Source organism: Monodelphis domestica, chromosome 2, assembly GCF_027887165.1.
Source record: "Monodelphis domestica isolate mMonDom1 chromosome 2, mMonDom1.pri, whole genome shotgun sequence".
Lineage (NCBI taxonomy): Eukaryota > Metazoa > Chordata > Mammalia > Didelphimorphia > Didelphidae > Monodelphis > Monodelphis domestica.
The window spans coordinates 193,624,774-193,643,079 of NC_077228.1; the positions used below are offsets into that span (position 1 = coordinate 193,624,774).

The 18,306-nt window shown below is 43.0% G+C and overlaps 3 protein-coding genes across 5 annotated transcripts; 2 read left to right on the forward strand and 1 right to left on the reverse strand.

Annotated features, from left to right (window-relative positions):
• The first annotated feature begins 392 nt into the window (after positions 1-392).
• Positions 393-10,647, forward strand: BECN1 (beclin 1). Of its 2 annotated transcripts, XM_001362825.5 has the most exons (12): positions 393-578; positions 794-922; positions 1,442-1,509; positions 3,112-3,170; positions 3,813-3,903; positions 4,036-4,172; positions 4,358-4,552; positions 7,418-7,564; positions 7,922-8,071; positions 8,344-8,404; positions 8,927-9,069; positions 9,769-10,647. In XM_001362825.5, exons 2-12 carry the CDS (start codon positions 796-798, stop codon positions 9,935-9,937), a joined length of 1,347 nt encoding a protein of 448 aa, XP_001362862.1. In that variant the 5' UTR covers positions 393-578; positions 794-795; the 3' UTR covers positions 9,938-10,647. The 2 variants fall into 2 exon arrangements, with proteins under 2 accessions (XP_001362862.1, XP_007482220.1); XM_007482158.3 differs by lacking the exons at positions 3,112-3,170; positions 3,813-3,903 and having other exon boundaries at positions 403-578.
• A 343-nt stretch (positions 10,648-10,990) lies between these two features.
• Positions 10,991-16,146, reverse strand: CNTD1 (cyclin N-terminal domain containing 1). Of its 2 annotated transcripts, none has more exons than XM_003340238.4 (7): positions 15,857-16,146; positions 14,535-14,610; positions 14,097-14,271; positions 13,357-13,519; positions 12,574-12,718; positions 11,816-11,912; positions 10,991-11,279 (listed from the first exon to the last, which is right to left on the reverse strand). In XM_003340238.4, exons 1-7 carry the CDS (start codon positions 16,026-16,028, stop codon positions 11,109-11,111), a joined length of 999 nt encoding a protein of 332 aa, XP_003340286.1. In that variant the 5' UTR covers positions 16,029-16,146; the 3' UTR covers positions 10,991-11,108. The 2 variants fall into 2 exon arrangements, with proteins under 2 accessions (XP_003340286.1, XP_056672676.1); XM_056816698.1 differs by having other exon boundaries at positions 15,861-15,998.
• Positions 16,147-16,212: 66 nt separating this feature from the next.
• LOC100617604 (cytochrome c oxidase assembly factor 3 homolog, mitochondrial) lies at positions 16,213-18,284 on the forward strand. Its single transcript, XM_003340239.4, has 2 exons — positions 16,213-16,556; positions 17,728-18,284. The coding sequence occupies exons 1-2, from the start codon at positions 16,343-16,345 to the stop codon at positions 17,829-17,831; spliced, it is 318 nt and encodes a 105-aa protein (XP_003340287.1). The 5' UTR covers positions 16,213-16,342; the 3' UTR covers positions 17,832-18,284.
• Positions 18,285-18,306: the final 22 nt, after the last annotated feature.

Sequence of the window (18,306 nt, forward strand, 5' to 3'; positions counted from 1 at the left end):
GTTTTATAGATAAATAAATAGGTCCAGAAAAGTCCTAACTTGCCCAAGGTCATGCAGGTCATGAGTGACATAGCCAAGATTCCAATTCAGATTTTGTAACTCCAATTTTAGCAAGCTGACTTCAAAAGGGAAACAACTCTGACCCCATAGGAAAGTCTAAAGGAATTTGGTTTCAGTTCAATTCGAGAGCCCTGAGAAGGGTTAGGGAGTTCAGAAACTGCGGTTGCTCCAAAGCCTTTCCCTCCCGCACCTGTGTTCTCTTGGGCTGTTCCATGCGCAGAACTGCACTTCTCAAGGCAGACACTGGAGGCCGCTGTCGCGCTTCTCATCCCCTGGGGAAAAAAAGCTCCGATGCCTGGTATTGGTGGATGGAAGTTGCATTTTAGCGTCCTCCGTCATATCCTTTGGAGGGCGGAAGTCCCTCCTAGTGGACCGGGAAGTGGGAGTAGACTGAGATTGGGGTTGTGGGCGATGGGGATCGGTGAGACGGGGCTGCTGGTGAAAGCCGGTAGTGTGAAGGCACCCCCGCGGTAGGCCCGACTCAGCGTGGCCTGGGCAGCGGACTCTGAAACTCAGAGGTGAGGAGGAGGAGGAGAAAGCGGCGGTCCAGGACTGAGGGGCCCCGACCCCGCTTAGTCCCTATTCCCACAGTCCTACCAAGATAGGATTCCTGGGGTCCTGGGACTGGAGGCCCCTGGGGACCCAAGGGTGGAGGGCTGGAGTGAGAGTCCTAAGTCAGAGAAGTGCCCCAAGGGCCTGTAGCCCACACTGATCGATAGCCGGGTTCCTGCAGAGATGGAGGGGTCGAAGTCATCAAGCAGCACCATGCAAGTGAGCTTCGTTTGCCAGCGCTGCAGCCAACCCCTGAAACTGGACACGTCCTTCAAGATCCTAGACCAGGTCACCATCCGGGAGCTCACAGGTCTGCCCCGTCCTTGGGATTAGGGGGAGGGCCATTGCCCTGAGAGATAGACAGTGACTGATCACAAACTACAAGGACCCTTGGACAAGTCATTTTGCTTGAGGGTTTTTGTTTTGATCAAATGAAAAGATTGGGTTAGGATTGTTGAGGCCCCTTTTCTGTTTTAATGTTTTATAAGTCCTGGAACTCGACATTTTTCCAACAACAAAAAAATGGCACTTTCCTACCACCCTTCTACTATATTGGGGTTAAAGTGGAGATCCAGGGCTTCAACAGTGATGTAGAGACGGGTAAAAGTAGGAGTGCAATGGGGTGAAAATAAGGGGGGAAAAATTACAATGACCTGAAATTATTTGTTTTAAGAGCAGAGACAGCCATGTAGAGTGAAACAAAACAGTTCCACCAAATATAAATAGTATTTTAAAGGAAATTTGTGGGTAGGGGATGCAAAGAGATCATATTTTAGCAGCTAGAGAAGCAGGAAATTTTCAGTGATTGTAGTAATTTCTTTTCCCTTAGCTCCACTACTCACCACAGCTCAGACAAAGCCTGGAGAAACCCAGGAGGAAGAAACTAACTCAGGAGAGGTAATAGGGTTTATACTTTTCCAGAGGGTAGAATCCAGCCTGAGAAAAATAATCAGAGCATCTGCTTAGATGTAGTATCCCCTCATACCCACCCAGATTCCTTTCATGAGAAGTATCCATTGTGTGAGTAATATACTTAAGGTATCTCTGAAACATGATCAGAAATGCATCCCAGCCTTCATGGCTACTACTGAGAAATGGAAGACAATTCAAGGGACCTCAAGTAACTGGGATCTGGAGAGGAAGTCTTCTTTGAAGCCACAGTGACAATTCAGAGAAGATTGTTATGTGAATATTGTTATTTAATAACACAAATTGAAATTGTGCTCCATTATTTAAAAAAAAAAACAACCCTCATCTTCTGTCTTAGAATTAATATTGTGTGTTGGTTCCAAGGCTTAAGAGTGATAAGGGCTAGGCAATGGGGTTAAGTGACTTGCCCAGGGTCCCACAGCTAGGCTTGGATCTCAATCCATTGAGCCACCTAGCTGCCCCCTGTATTATCTCTTAAATACAAAAAGCAGTAATGTGTGGACAGGTTTTAGTTACAAACATGAATTATCTATTTTATGGCTTACTATGCTATTTTTAATCATAGTCTAACAGTCTTGCTAGCCCAATTCTGGGCAGTCTTTAACTATGGTTTCACTGGTATACGGAACTGCCATATAAAGAAACTCTTCTGCCAATATAGGTTAAGTCACTTGCCCAGATCCATGTTGCCAGTGTGTCAGAAGCAAGACTGAAAAATTCAGGTCTTGTCTTGAAACCCAACTTTCTACTACATTATACTGCTTTATGTCCTCAGTATGCAAACATATACTATCTATGTTAGATAAACCTTTGGAATAAAGACATTCAAAGCCAAATAGGATTAAAATTTTTTAATTTAATTTAATTAATTTAGAGTATTTTTCCAGGATTACAAAAATCATGTTCTTTCTCTCTCTCAACCCCCCCCCCCCCCCCCCCGTAGCTGACACAATTCCACTGGGTTTTACATGTGTAATGTAAATATAACTTATATATTTATATATATTATAATTATGTATACAATATATATACAAATAGGATTTTTTTTTAATTATCTGTCATTAATACAGTTAATTGAAGGTTGACTATACGCATATTTTCCTACTACACACCAAGTCTTGGGCACACTGCCAAGTGCTGGGGATATATCTACAAAAGCCAACCTAGCTCCTGTCCTCAAGGAGCTTATATATTCTAATGAGGTTGACCTTACACTTAAGGGGAATGGTGGAGTGGGTTGGGGGAAGGAATACTTTGGTCTGGAAAGTTACTGGGATGATGAAAATGGGCTGTTAGAGAGTAGATCTCCTCAATAGGAATCGTAGCTGAGTTGATTTATGGTTCTTGGTTTCAGAAATTGGAGGAGGGTGAGGAAAGTGAGGATAGTGGCAATTAGCCATGCTGAAGTTATAATGGATATGGCCAGAGAGGAGGGGAGTAAAGAATAGCATAGTGACTGAAACTTTCCAGGACAAGCAGTCATCTTTTAGGAGAGCAGGGCTATTGTTTGGGACACAAACTGGTACCATAGTCTACTGGTATCTTAACATTGTCCCCTCTCATTTCCAGGAGCCATTTGCTGAAACTCGGCAGGATGGTGTCTCCCGCAGATACATCCCCCCAGCCAGGTGCCTATTATGCCTCAGCCCCTGTTTCATACTAGAGGCACGTAAAATTAGGGTGGCGCTCTCTCTATGTAAGGTCTTAGGATCAGATGGCAATGAACAAGCCATATGATCCCTCCAACAAGGCCATGGTGTCCTGTCTCCCTTCTCCCACTACAATTATGGAGCAAACCTAAGAAGGGCTTTCCCTGTGGCAGCTTTTAGGGTGGGGAGGGCAGATTAAATAATGCTTGGGAGTATTAAGCACTGGGAAAAGTTGATCCAATTCACTGTAGAGGAGGGATCAGGAAAAGAAATCTGGAAATGGTAATCCTCATTGATATTGATGAAGTTGGGTTTATTGGAGGGGGTATAATTAGGAAATGCTCCTCCTTGGCCACCATACTTACTGAAGTTTCTGTGGCATGTCTCAAGTCTCAGGTGTTTTATCCTTAATTCAATAAGTCTAGTCTATGTAGTCCCAAGAGAAGAGATCAGAGTGGCTTTGAAGAGACCTAGAGTCAGCAAAGAGTTGGGGAAATAGGTTTGACCCTTAAGAGCTTCTATGGCTTTGCTGCCTAAGAGTCTTGCCACTGGTACTTTAGGAGGTAGAGGGGGAACCTCTCTGCTCCCTCATGTGGCTGGTGGGTGGGGGACTGTCTATAGGATGATGTCCACGGAAAGTGCCAACAGCTTCACTCTGATTGGGGAGGCATCCGATGGAGGTACCATGGAGAATCTCAGCCGAAGACTGAAGGCAAGTCTGCCCATCGAGGGGGTATGGTCTGAGCTGGTGGAGGAGTATGCAGTCAGTAGTCAGTGTGAGGATAACTCTCACTGACTCCTCATAGTGAACTTCATAGGTCACTCATTTCTTCTTATTCCTCAGGTCACTGGAGACCTTTTTGATATCATGTCAGGTCAGACAGATGTGGATCACCCTTTGTGTGAGGAATGTACAGATACTTTGTTGGATCAGCTGGACACCCAGCTCAACATCACAGAAAATGAATGTCAGAACTACAAGTGAGTTCCTGTGAGAACTTGAGCAATGGGACTCTAGATCAGAGGCAGGCCACTGCTGCTGGTCCAAAGTGCTGTTTGGAAAATGGGACCCCAGATTAATCCCTTATGGGTTTTTCTTGAGTTTAACTAGAATACTTTAATGTGAATGACAGATTCCCTCAGTTTAAATAGGGTGTCTTTGGCAGACGCTGTTTGGAGATCTTGGAGCAAATGAATGAAGATGATGAGGAGAAGTTGAAGATGGAATTAAAGGAGCTGGCACTTGAGGAAGAAAGGCTGATCCAGGAACTGGAAGATGTAGAAAAGAACCGCAAAATTGTGGCAGAAGATCTTGAGAAAGTCCAGGCAGAGACTGAGCGGCTAGATCAGGAGGAAGCTCAGTAAGTGATTCATCTCTCAGGGCATCATTCCCCCTTCCTTCCACGCCAAAGGAGAATTAATGACTATTGCATGAATGTATCCTGGACAGTTCTCTGAGGCACAGATAGGTGATTGCCCAGGGTTTTACAGTAGTTAGGACATTTTACAATTGGGATTTGAAGTCTGAACTTCCTGAGTTCAGGCCAAGTACGCTCTCCATCATGACATTGCCTCCTCAGGCACTGAAAACACAAAGAGACAATCCAAACAGTCCCTGCTTTAGAGCTCAGATTTTGTTAGGAGCAGGTCAGTATGTCATGGTCATCTGAAAAGGTTTGTTGGGAGGTTGGAGCTTGAATTGAGCCTTGAGAGAAGCTAGTGAGGGATGGGGGTTTAGAATATGCAAAGGAACAGAGACTGGAGATGGATTCTAAATTCAGGAAACAAGAAAGGGATTAATATATGTCTGGTTAGATTGGTTGGAGCCAGATAGTGAAGAACTTTTATGCTAGGTATAGTAGTTTGTATTTTATCTTAGAGGCAATAGGGAGTCACTGAATATTTAAAAAGCAGAAACCCCTACCTTCTTAGAATTAATACCAAGTGTTGATTCTATGATGAAAGAGGTTAATTGGCATTAAGTGACTTGCCCAGGGTCACACAATTAGGAACTCTCTGAGGCCAGAGTTGAGCCCAGGTCTTCCCAATTCCAGGCCTGGCCTTTTATTCACTCTACTATTTAGCTGCCCTTCACCAAATATTTAACCTCAGAAGGCTTCAGTTTCATTATTTGTATATTAACAGTGGTTAAATATGTACATTATCATTTTATCCTTACAACTGTGTCAAGGAAGCTCATCCCTTTCCCCTCCTGAGTAACTTTATCTGTCTATTAAACATTCCTGACATACCACAGTTGCCCCAGGGTTACGTTCTGTACTTCAATAAAAGTTAAGGTTTAGGGCAGAACCGGGGAGATGGACGAGAAGACCAAGGGGAGAACCATAAGGAGGAGAGTGAGTGCAGGCAGGTGAGGGGGAATGAGGAAAAGACTTGCAGGCTAGACACCACACGGTCAGGTTACTTATAGGAACGTTGTCTATATATCTTCCAAAAACTTTATAAAATATGTATACATCTGGGTAGAAATATTATTTTTAATTATTACACAATTTTAAGATACACAAATACCATCATCCCCATTTTATCTATGAGGAAACAGAGGATAAAAAGACTTGTGTTGACTTTGCTAGTAGATGGTAGCTACAAACTCAAACTCGGGTGTTCTAATTTCAAATCCATCGCTTTCACTATTACATAACAAATGTTCTATATCTGTGTTGGCTGGGGAGCTGCTCAGTTTCCCCTCTTCCCAGTGCCTGAAGACATTTTTTGCATGCCCCACCCCTCTGTCCATCAGCCCAAAGCAAGCACTTCCCCTCTGCTCTCTAGGGGTAATGGGCTCACAGACAACTTGAATTTGCCCTCTGAGCACTTGAACTAATGCTGCTCTGTTTGATCTCTTAAAAGCCCCTTCTTGGCTTACAATTCTGTCATTCATAACAGTGCCCACTCTTGTTAATTCATTACTACACTGGAAAAGCTTTCAATTTCATGGGGAAAACACTGTATCCTTTTGGTGCTTATATTTTAGCTGGGGTGATACATAAAATTCTAAAAAGAATTATTAGTAAGTTCTACCATTAACTGTGGTCTAGGCACTGAGAATACAGCCGTCAATGAATTTACCTTGTGTTGTAGAGGAGAATACTTATAGCAGTGTTGATGAACCTTTTAGAGGGACAGGTGATGTGAGAAATGACTCAGGTGCATGTGGAGAGGGGCAGGGGAGCAGCCCCCAACACCCTCTAGCTTTCTAGTAATGAACTCTATGCTGGGGTGATGGTGCTTGTGCCCACAGAGAGGGCTCTGGATATCCCCCTCTGGCACATGTGCCATAGGTTTGCCACCACAGGCCTGTAGGATGTCTGGCTGTCCCTAAAGTCTTAGTGTAATTTTAAACTATAATAGCTTAAATTTTACAATAGCTATATACCCTGTATGTAGAAAATTAAATACAAAGTAACTGGAGGAAGGAGACTAGTAACTGGATCAGGATAGGTTTCCCATAAAAGGTGGAAGCTGAGCTGAGCTTTTAAGGAAACTTGAGATTTTATAGAATAGCTAATTCATATTTAGAATAGCATAAATATCTTAAGAACTCAGGGGGACAAGTCAAATGAGCCAATCCAGAAAGTATATATCCTACATAGTTTTAGAGGAAATCTCCAGCAACTCTTTTTTTTTTAACCTTTATTTTCTGTCTTACTCAAGATAGAAGGGCAAGGGCTAGGCAAATGGAGTTAGGTAACTTGTAGACACACAATGGTCTGAGGTCAGATTTGAACCCAGGACCTCCTAGACCCTGGCTCTCAATTCACTGAGCTGCCTAGCTACCCCCTTAGTATCCGTTCTAAGTCAGAAGAGAAGTAAGGGTTAGATGATCGGGGTTCAGTGACTTGCCCAAAGTCACATAGCTTAGAAGTGTCTCAGGCCAGATTTGAGCCCAGGTCCTGGCTCCAGGCCCTGGGACTCTACCCACTCTGGCACTTAGCTGTGGTGTTTCTCCCCCTCACCCCACCCCATTCCTTTTTTTGAAGGGCCTTTTTCTGATACATCCAGCCTTAAACAGATGGAATTAGACATTCTTTTTACTCCCTTTGCTGGAAAAAAGGGAGGGTGCCCAATGTTGTGTCCTGTTTGATGAATCTACACCAAATTCAGAAGGTCCCATAAACATCAGAGCCAAAATAAGTTATTGGTTGGAATAAGATTGATAGTGCTGGCCACAAGTCACAACTCTTTAACATTTGTCTTAATTACAGATACCAGAGGGAATATAGTGAGTTTAAACGACAACAGTTGGAGCTAGATGATGAGCTAAAGAGTGTGGACAACCAGATGCGTTATGCCCAGATCCAACTGGACAAGCTGAAGAAAACAAATGTTTTTAACGCAACATTCCACATCTGGTAATATGGACTGCAAGATGGGAAGAGGGTGGGGGGGATAATACACGTCTGGATTTTAGCTACTGACCACCAAAGAATATCTATGTATTGTACTCATTATGACAGGTTTTTTAGTTCAGTATAAGAATGAGGTTGGCATGAACTTAACTCATAATTTTAGGTTACAAAATTACCCAATACTGCAAGGAAAAAGAGAACTATTAGGCTGAGTGTTTTAGTCACCTACAGACCTGTTTGTCTTGTCACCTGCTATTGAATCTTACCCCTCACCTCAGTATTTCCTTAAGGTTATGATAAATGCCCACTGTGATCACAGAGTTCTTTTATTTCCCCTTTGTTTCCTGCTTTCCACCACAGGCACAGTGGACAGTTTGGCACAATTAATAACTTTAGGCTGGGGCGGCTTCCTAGTGTCCCTGTGGAATGGAATGAGATCAACGCTGCATGGGGGCAGACAGTATTGCTGCTCCATGCCCTAGCCAATAAAATGGGCCTGAAATTTCAGAGGTAGGAGGATCAACCTTTTTATATCTTGTTTCTCCATTAGATTGGCAGTATATTTTCAGTAGCATTCTGCTCTATCCAGCAGATTGAGATTTCCTCTAGGTGAGGACTAGATCTCCTTCTTAGCCATTTCCCATTCTGTAAAGGATTTTGTTTGCAAGAGATAAGGGCTATTGAATCCATTGAATCCAATTGTTCTAATACTTGGCTACACCTTTATTAGAAAATAGTATTCTTATGAATAGCCTCATATCTATGTCTTTTTCTTTTTGTAGATATCGCCTTGTTCCTTATGGAAATCATTCATATTTGGAGTCCCTCACAGACAAATCCAAGGTACTCTAGGTATCTCCAGTTCAATTGCAGTACAGAATAATCCTCATACTTTTTAATGAGACAGCTGAATTTAGTTCTATTATTGCACATCAGCTTCTGTTGCAGCCTGAAATGGTCTCTAAAATGTGAATATCCAAGATGCAGTAAGAACCCAATTCCTTTGGACCTAAAGGGAAAACTAAACAAATCTGCTAGAAAACTTGGAATGGGATGTCCTATGGTGTTATCTAGTTGGGATAATAGATGAATAGCTGGAGTCATATAAATTGGCACCGGGAAGGAATTGCTATTAGCAGATTTTTCTCATTCCCATTTTCTTAATGGAGAAATCAGACTAAGAGAAGTTAGGCTTTGTTCCAAAGTGACATTGCTGCTCCACAACTGGGCAAAAGAGAACAGCAGATCTTGGTTGCCCATTTTCAAAGGGATTCAAATAGAGCATGAATTAAAAACTCAGCAAGAGTGAGGCCATTTGGTATGCTTTGGTGCCATGTGCACTGTTATGCTTTTCTTTTTGAGCAGGAGCTGCCATTATACTGTTCTGGGGGATTGCGGTTTTTCTGGGACAACAAGTTTGACCATGCAATGGTGGCTTTCCTGGATTGTGTGCAGCAGTTCAAAGAAGAAGTGGAGAAGGGAGAGACACGTTTCTGTCTGCCGTACAGGTTAGTTCAAATAGTGTCAAGGACTGAGAAGAACAGGAAAATGGTGCCAGATCCTGTGGCTTTGATGGTCAGGGACTTGAGTATTGCTCTCCCTGAATCTTCCATTAAAGTCCCTTGATCCTATGAATGGAACAGGAAGTGATCCCCAGTCCCTAGAGAAAGAGTGTGTGTTATGCTAGATGGGTTTGAGGATTATTTTGGCAAAGAGTTCTAGCTTCTCCGTTTTCAAGAGGGTTTTTCCAGAAGCTCCTGGAAATAAGCATTTTGATCAAATGTTGGCACCACCCTTAGTTAACAGGTAGGAGATTTATTACATCAATGGAGCAGAGCTGTTTTTCCCAGCCATGAAGTCAAAGTTTTTCTTTTCCTCTCCACCTTTCTTTAAACAAGTGCAGAGATGCTGTTAAGAGACCAATGATGGACAGTCTTAACACTCACTCCCAACTCCACCCCACTCCTGTTCCCATCCTTTCAGTTGTTTCTGTGTTCTGTCTGTGCACTCAGCATTGACAATAGGGCTCTTGTGACAGCCAGCATGATATTTGGCTTTCGAGCAAATCCAAAGTACACCACCCTCCCCAGTAAGAGTGCTTTAATGGGGAAATTGATGTGAATGATCCCATGATCATGGCCCTGCCTGTTTGTCTGAGCTGACTTGATTCTCAGTTACTAATGAACTCTGATGTATATCTTCTACAGGATGGATGTGGAGAAAGGTAAGATTGAAGACACAGGAGGTAGTGGTGGCTCCTATTCCATCAAAACCCAGTTCAACTCTGAGGAGCAGTGGACAAAGGCACTCAAGTTTATGCTGACAAATCTGAAGTGGGGACTTGCTTGGGTGTCCTCACAATTTTATAACAAATGACATTTCTTTTTTTCTCCATGAGGATGAGGGAATCTTTTGCCTTAATGGCTTTAGAACATATTTTGTTTGCAGAAATGTTATAAATTAAGTCCATTTAATATTAAACAGTACATGTTTACAGTACCAAAAAAGAAAATCCACAAAGCCACTTTATTTTAAAAGAATAACATTCTGTTGTAAGTAGTGTTCAGAGCAGTAACATAACATATTTAACTCTACCAGCCCATTTCACAACTTTATACTCTTCGTTAAAACAGAAAATAAGGTTGCTTTTTTTTAAAGTGAGTTATGTGTGCTTTTCTCTGTTAACTTTATGCATATTCAATATAGTTTTTTTTAAATATAAACTTCATCTCCAAGAGTGAAATGTATAAAATATCAGGTAAAGAAAATGTCACATAAGCTTTGCCTGAAGGCCACATGATGTGATCAGAAGCTTGAAATGTAACACTTTCTTTCTCAAGTCTAGTGCTTATTGCCTATCTGCTCTGTGCCAACAGATTTATGAAGATAAATAATTATTTGCAATAAATATTTTCTGCAGTCTGTTACTCTACAGAAGTGTGCTGGTTGTAAAACAAAAAACCCTTCTATAATAAAGTACTTTGTATTCTGGAAAAATCAAATTTATGTAGATATGTAAAAAAGGTTGAGACATGTCAAGAAACTTGTTTGTTTCTTTAGTTAAAATAAACTGAAAATAGCCAGTTCTGGAAGAGCCAACGTTTGCTTATTTCAAAGGAGTGGGCGAAGATCCCATCCTTGAAGGAGAATGCCCTTGGACTAGGGCACTTAGAACAAAAGAAATGTTATACCATGCCAGGTCAAAGTCACCTAAATTTGGCGATTTTTTTTCTTACTATCTCTCTTTACAAAAAAAAAAAATAATAATCGTATTTAAAGATGAAATCATGCTTATACTGTAAAACCAAGGATTTCAGCCTAGCATTCCCCTCCTCCCCCCATTACTTCTATTTTTACTGAGGCTGCAAAGAATAAAACATCTACCTCAACCCTTTCTCTGAAAAGCATCAAACAGAAAATGGAAAGACCTTAGATATTTTGAGCTTTTTTCTATATGGGGTTATTTAAGATTGAACAGATTGGGAGGGAGATGGGGTGTGGCACAATTCATGACCTGGAGTTTGATAATCTGGAAACTTAGTCAGCTTCATATGTTGCAAGTGGCAGCAGCCCTCAGTGGTCTGGCTGCCAGGTGATGCAGGCCAGGTTGCTGTCGAACTGGGGTGCTGGCTCCTACCCCATGCGTCAGGATTGCATATGAAAACTCAGCAATGCCCTCAGTGGCAATACCAGTGATGCTGTGTAAGTGCTCCACTACCTTCAGGAAAAAATACAAGCAGCTAGTGTTCTAAATTATCTTGACAGATACATTGCACAAATGTGCATTTTTTTTTGACAGCTTCTGAAATCAATGTAAACTAAATCTTTTTCTCTTAATGTTAACAGGAAGATTGGATCCAGATTAAAATGTTTAACAGAACCAGGCTATGAGAATAGCTCTTTCAGTATACACTTTTCAGTATGAAGTATTTAGGAAGTCAGAGGGGCATATTGCCTACTTGAAATTCTTCCCATTTTAGAGGCAAACTCTCAACTGAGTTGGCCATGGACTAGGGGACATACCTCATTTGAAAAACATTTTCAATTATGCTTTGTTAAAAAGTTGAAAATGCCTTAATCAGCAACCTCACTGTTGCTTTTTACTGCCCATCTTGGCACACTGCTCTTGCTAGTGCTCAACTTTGGCACTTGTTTCTGGTAAAGTTAAAGCTGCCCTTTCCCTTTAATTGACTGGGAAATTTTTTTATTAAATGAATCTTGGTACAGTACTGATGCCACTTAAGTAGTGCATACCTGGCCCCACCATTCCTGGTTCTGGATGAAAGCACTGGCTGCAATGATTCCAACTGCCAAAAGCATGAAGTCTTCTTTCACGGATACAAATTTTCCCCTGAGCAATTGAAATCTCAGTTCAGTTTTGTAACTAAAGGGAGAACCTTGTTTCCCTAAGTCCTCAAGTCATGAAAATTTATATATGTATCTTATTTTATTATGTTGAGTGCTCTCATGGAAAGAAATGGTAGCACCAGCTGGCTGTCCCAGAGGCAACCCCCTCCCAACTAGGATAAAACAGGAGCCTCATTCATGTGTGTTTGATTTACTGGCCTTTTGTGTTCCCATCTGTTATCCTAACAACATAATTGTGGGGCTTTCTCAATCTGCCTTTACAGTAATCAGTCACTTTTTGTCAAAGCTGCAGCCTCATGACTGGCTTGTTTTTTCTGTTTCTTGTTTCTGAAAACAGTCCAAGAATCCCAAATGATTATCAAGAATCAATCATGGGAGGGGAAAATATGTGAATGACTTGAATTTATTTTAAAATCTTAAGTCCTGGGTTTTGGTTGGATTGAACTTTTGCTACGTTAAAATGATAAACACCAAGTTCATATATTACAAGTTTATGAAAATAATTTCTGGCAATTATCTGTACCAAAGTGAGGGGGCAAACTAGTTGACTACTAGGTCTTATTTACTCCCCAGGTCCTTCAGACCATTAGTCTGAACATTAGTCCTGGCCAGTACTTATAAATCTTATGTAGGAAGTGCCTTACCCTTGCTGCTCCATGGGTGTTGAGTTCTCAAATGATACCTTCAGCAGGCTCTCATAGATAGGCTCATGCAGGAGATAGACCAAGTCAAGCAATGTTAGGCAGATTCCATGAAGCTGTTTGGCTGAGACCAAACAGCCATTATACCCTGGATGGGGCATAGAAGAGTGAAGTCTTTATGTTTGGCCCTTTCTCAAAATAAACAATTGACCAAGGATATGGTCAGGTTCCTTAATAAACTAAGGTTGAAGATGGTCATGTTATATTGAGTGGGCCACTTTTTGCACATGACTGGCATGTAGTTAATAGGCTAACATTCTTCCTGGTAACCAGATTCTGCTGTAGGGCTGACTCAGTGGATTGAATATCTGATTAACTCATGGTCAGTTTCAAAGATAAAACTGGAAGAGAGAGAAAAGACCCTCAATGCACAAATACAAAAAATAACAACAAAGCTTTACTTTGCTCTTCCCCCTCCCATCCTTTCCCTCTGTAAAGAAGGAGGTACCTATTGATTCCAAGCAGAAACTTGCTATAGAGATTTCTCTACATCCTTCCAGAAAATAGAGTGTCTTCAAAGCAAGCCAAGTATGTCCCCCAGCCCCCCAGGCTGCCAAATCCACTAGGCAGAGCAGCTCAGGCTACTGCTACTGTTCTTTTTGTCAAGCTGCCCAGAGTGCTTGGGCACATCGACTGCCTCTTGTAGAAGAGTCTCAAGCTACACTTGGCCTTACATGGCTACTGTCTTTGCCTAATTTCCACTGAGTTATCTTTTGAATAAGATACCTAAAACTTCCAGGAGCATTTCCACATATGCCAGAGGAGTAGGTAGATTGATTTGGAAGTTTAAAGACTTCAGAATGGCAAGTTCTGACTCCAGTAGTTCTTCTTTAGTATAAAGGTATCCTAGGGCCTGGAGGAAATTCAGGACTGTAATGTTGCTGACTATCTGAATAAAGAAAAGGAGAGAGGGCAGAGAAAAGTATTCTCTTATAATTCAGATTTTTGTCACAAGCATTGTGGGGTGGGAGTGTGAAACAAAAACAAAGGATCATTGATTTAGAGCTAGAAAACCTTATTTTATAGATGAGAAAACTGGATTTCTTATAGGTAGTAACAGAAGTGAGATTTGAACTCAGATCCACCTCCAAAACCTGTAAGGATCTTTCCCCCTTTATAAATCTCACTCTTAATAATAAAGTATATTGACTATTCAGGTACCTTATGCAAACTGCTCTTGAGTCCAAAGGGGAGGAAAGGTGGACTGTATACTTATATAGTGGTGGCAGTAATCCAGCAATTGTGCTTTGAGAACAAGATTGCAAGGTTAAAACTGTTGTGTGGTTAGGGGTGCTTAGGAAGTGTAATTGCACTCTGGAGTTTCCACATGAGTAAAATCATCCAGCCCAAGGTCTTAGAGCTGCCCTGTGGATAACCTATTTTATTTATAACATCTGGTTGTCCACAAAAGGTCAAATTTTGAGTGTATCATTGTGAAGGTGGAAAGAATAGGACCAGCTCCTTACTTTGTAGTGGAAGGAAAGTTTGCTTGCCAGCTGAACGCATGACACAAGTCGAAGGACAAATGTGTTGCAGAGCTGTTCTTTCCGGGTCCTCCAACTCCAGGCCTCTGCTTTCTCACTACCTCTCACCACAGGTGCTGCTTGGCTGCAGATGCTTTCTGCCTGCTTAACCATGAACCTACAGGAGTGGGGGGAGGGCAGGAGTAAAATCTAGAGTAAACAATTGGGACTTCCACACATACCAGAGGGAGCATTTGTACTTCAAACTCTGCTACATCTTAGCCTCTCCGATATCAACTCAAGACTTGGTTACACTTGCAAGTAAAGGAGACCAAGAGCAACGCCAAGGTAAGAGGCGACTGGTACCATTTCAACAAGAGTGAGCACATTAGTTAATCTGAGAGCTACTTATTTGCAGAGGCCTCATGCCCAGGACTTTACCTTTCTAGGATTTCTACTGCCTGGTAGCTCACGGATTTTTCCAGGCACCATTGTTCAGACAGGAGAAAAATGAACTCTGCCAAAATAGAAAAGAAAAGCCTGAATCACAAGATGCAATCCTAACCACTCTGACCTCTTGATGTTGTGTAAAAACCACGATGAGACCCAAGAAAGAAGGTCAGGAGGTGAGAAAGATGAGACTGGAATAACTAAAGTTGAGCCTAATTTCTTTTGCTGCCAACAAGCTGATCAGAGACAAAAAGGGAAGTTTGATTGGGTGCCAAGAACAAGGGCTTACCAAGCTCCTTCATGACTCTTAATCTTGAAGGGTTCAACAGATAAGAGATCTTGCCTAGTACAAAAACACATTAAGACCCTCCAGCACCCCAACTACCTGCTCATGTTTCTCACTGCTGGGAGATTTTCAAATATATGAAAAATCCTAACCTACAAAATTCACTATGAAACATAAAAACATCTTCCTGGAACTTTAATCTTGATGGCACTATTTTGCTTAACAATCTTCCTCTGGAGATTTCCCATGCATAGTTTAATATTATGCAACTAATAGTGAGCATGATTCCTCTGGTCTGTTAAATGGGACTATGCCCGCTTAATTTCTTTTCTGCCCCAGTCCCACTCTGGAACCTCAAGTTTTTGTTTTGATTAGCATTGTAGTATTGTTAAATAGGCAGATTTTGAAGTAGGAAGGTGGAAAGGACAAGCCTTAACTGCCTCCAATATTTCCCTTTGAAACTAGTCTCAGTTGGAATTGTTTGGCTTTGCCAATTCCATTACAGGGTGGGAACCAGGGTAAATATCAGTTCTCAACTGAGGAGCCTTCCAAGACCCCTGGGTTTTACACAAAACACTATCAGCAGAGCATTACAGATGGTGGTGGAGAGAGCTGGAGAGACAGCCAAACCCCTTTCTTCACTGAAACTTAAGCTTCTTTTGGATATGTGCTGTGGGAAATACAAGGCAGACCCACAACCCTCTTGACCCATGTTGCACATAGATAAACTTGTGTAAAATATCCTTGCAGGTAACCAGAGAGCCTCACCCCCCACCACCCACATGTCTCTACAAAATGGAGAATTAAAATTAAAGTGGAATTCACTTTTGCCTGTATCCCCATTGCTTAGCACATATAATGTAGGCACTTAATAAATGCTTCTTGACTGAACAAAAATGCTAGGGTCATTTGTCTGATTTGGAGCCTGAATTTACTGAACTAGTGGGCAAGGATACTGGAGGGATGGGGCCTTAAAGCGCCCCGGGTGCCCAACAGACCCCATCCCCTCCGGGTCCTGGGCCCACACCCACGATCCGGGTCTCCCTGAAGCTGCCCGTCTGTCCCCGAGCTTCTTGCACCGCTCTCTCATTCTCTTGGGCCAGGTGAAGCAGGGCGTCTTCGATCGTCTGCGTGTCCACAGCGCCAAATTTAAAGTCTCCGAGGAAGGCCGACCCCCTGGACCCTACAGCCCCAGCCATAGTCAGCTGCCCCTAGGACCCTCACAACAATGAAAGGCTATTTTCTTTCTTCAGGAACTTCGCCTTCTGAGCGAAGCCTCGTGCTCCTAACCGCTTTTCTCGGTCTCAACGGCCGAGCTCTCCGGCGGTGCGGAAGCTTCGGCCAATCAGAGGGCGCGCCCACAACACTCCGCCTCGCGCCAACGAGTCTTCCGAAGGAAAGGCCGACTAGACTACATGTACCAGCATTCTCAGCGGCGGCGATCACGGAGTTACGGTCGATCCCGGCGTGCGCCGGAGCTTTGACCCCCTCCTAGAGGAGGTCGAGGAGTGACATGGCGGCTGCAGGACCTGGGGGAGGCCTGGGATCCGAGGCCGGGAAGGCCCCAGCGGCGCAACGCATTGACCCGGCTCGAGAAAAACTGACCCCGGCCCAGCTGCACTTCATGAGGCAGGTGGAGCTCGCCCAGTGGCAGAAAACGCTTCCGCAGCGGCGGGGCCGGAACATCTTGACCGGCCTGAGCATCGGTGCTCTGGTCGTGGCCATTTGTATCCGTGGGTTACCGAGGCCGGGGAGGTGGGGGGAAGAAAGGGAGGGTCCAGGGAGGGGACAAACGAAGCTGGTGGGAGGGGAGGGGGGTTGCGGAGTGGTAGCACAGGGAGGGGGAAAGGGAAGAGGAAGGAAGGAAGGGGAGAGGAGGAGAGTGGAGGAGAGCTGGAGGTCCTGGGCTTTAAAGGCAGAAAGAAACTTAAATTTTACAGAGGAGGAAAACTGACACCTAGTGAGAGGATGTGACTTGCTCAAGGTCACAGCCCAAGTCAGTAACATAGCCATGTCTAAAAATACTTTAAAATTATTTCCTATTTTATTGTTAATAGCCAACATTTATGTAGTGCCAAACTTTATGCCCGGCACTGTGCTAAGCACTTTTTAAAAATTACAAATATTCCATTTGATCCTCACAACAATCCTGAGAGATAGGTACTAATATTATCCCCACTATACAGATGAAGAAACTGAGACAGAGGTTAGGTTATTGCTATAGGTCAGAATCTAATAAGTATCTGACCAATTTGGAATACCCTGTTCTTAGGGAGACCTCGAAGTCACATAAAATCTGGATTTTTCAACCCCTAGATTTAGCGTTCAACACTCATCACAATGAGAATAAGTAGCCACAGGCACTGAACCTCAGGTTTCAATGGTCTACGAAACTCTGATGGGAAAACTCTACAAATGCAGGTCAGCACATTCCAACTTATAGCCCAAGAACCCAGAGAAAGTGTGACTTTGAGAGGCAGGACTTGAACCCCATATCTTCCTGGGTCTGAGGGTGGCTTGCAGTCTACTCTGCAGTGCTGCCTCTCAACTTACTGTTCTTATTATCCATACTGAGTCAGTGTATGTATATTGTCTGGCCTTGAACTCAGTTCTTCCTGAATTAGAGGCTACTCTCCACTAGGTCATGTTTCCTCAGTGGAAAAGGGCTGCCATTGGGATACAGGCAGAGAACAAAACATTAAACATGTGTAGGTGTTAGGAGTCATTGTGGTAGGGAGGGTGGGTAGTTAGAGTTTCCAGAATGATGTGGGAACCACATGAAGGAAGAAAAAAAGCATAGATTCCTGGGAGGTGGGGTTGGGACAGGCTGAAGGAAAGAAAGTTAAGGAGGGGCAGGCTCTGATTTCCTCATGGTTTTCCTGAGCCCATAACCCCCAGATGGCTATACATTCTACTCGGTGGCCCAGGAGAGGTTTCTGGATGATTTGGAAGATAAAGCCAAAGCTGCTAGAGTGAAAGCTGCTGGAGACAACAGCCCCTAAACCCCAAATGGGTGCTCAAACTTCATCCTGAATGGAACTTCTTCAAAATAAGGATGGATGCCTCTGCAGTTCCCCTCCCCTCCAAGAAAAAGATTCCTGCGGGATAAGGAATGTTTTGACTATACTGACCTGGAGGTGTTGTATGGTTGTGGAGTTTCCCCCTACTTTGGAAATTGTGTATCCAGCCAATTTAATGAGAATGCCCTACTACCAAAAAAAAAATTGAGCCTTTGTTCCAATTGGGAAGAGGCATATCTAGGTTATCCCCCCCCCCCCATTTTTTTCCAAGTAGCACGTTATTCATGTCTTCAAAGCAACTTCTGACCCTAGAGATTTAAAGTCATTGTTGGGGGTGCAAGTATGGTACCTTTTCTATTTGTTGGAACTTGATATGCCGTGAAAGGTGGTCAAGTTGAGGGCTGATTCACAATAAAGTGAATCATCTGTTCTAGAGCCATGTGAATCTGTTGAGGAT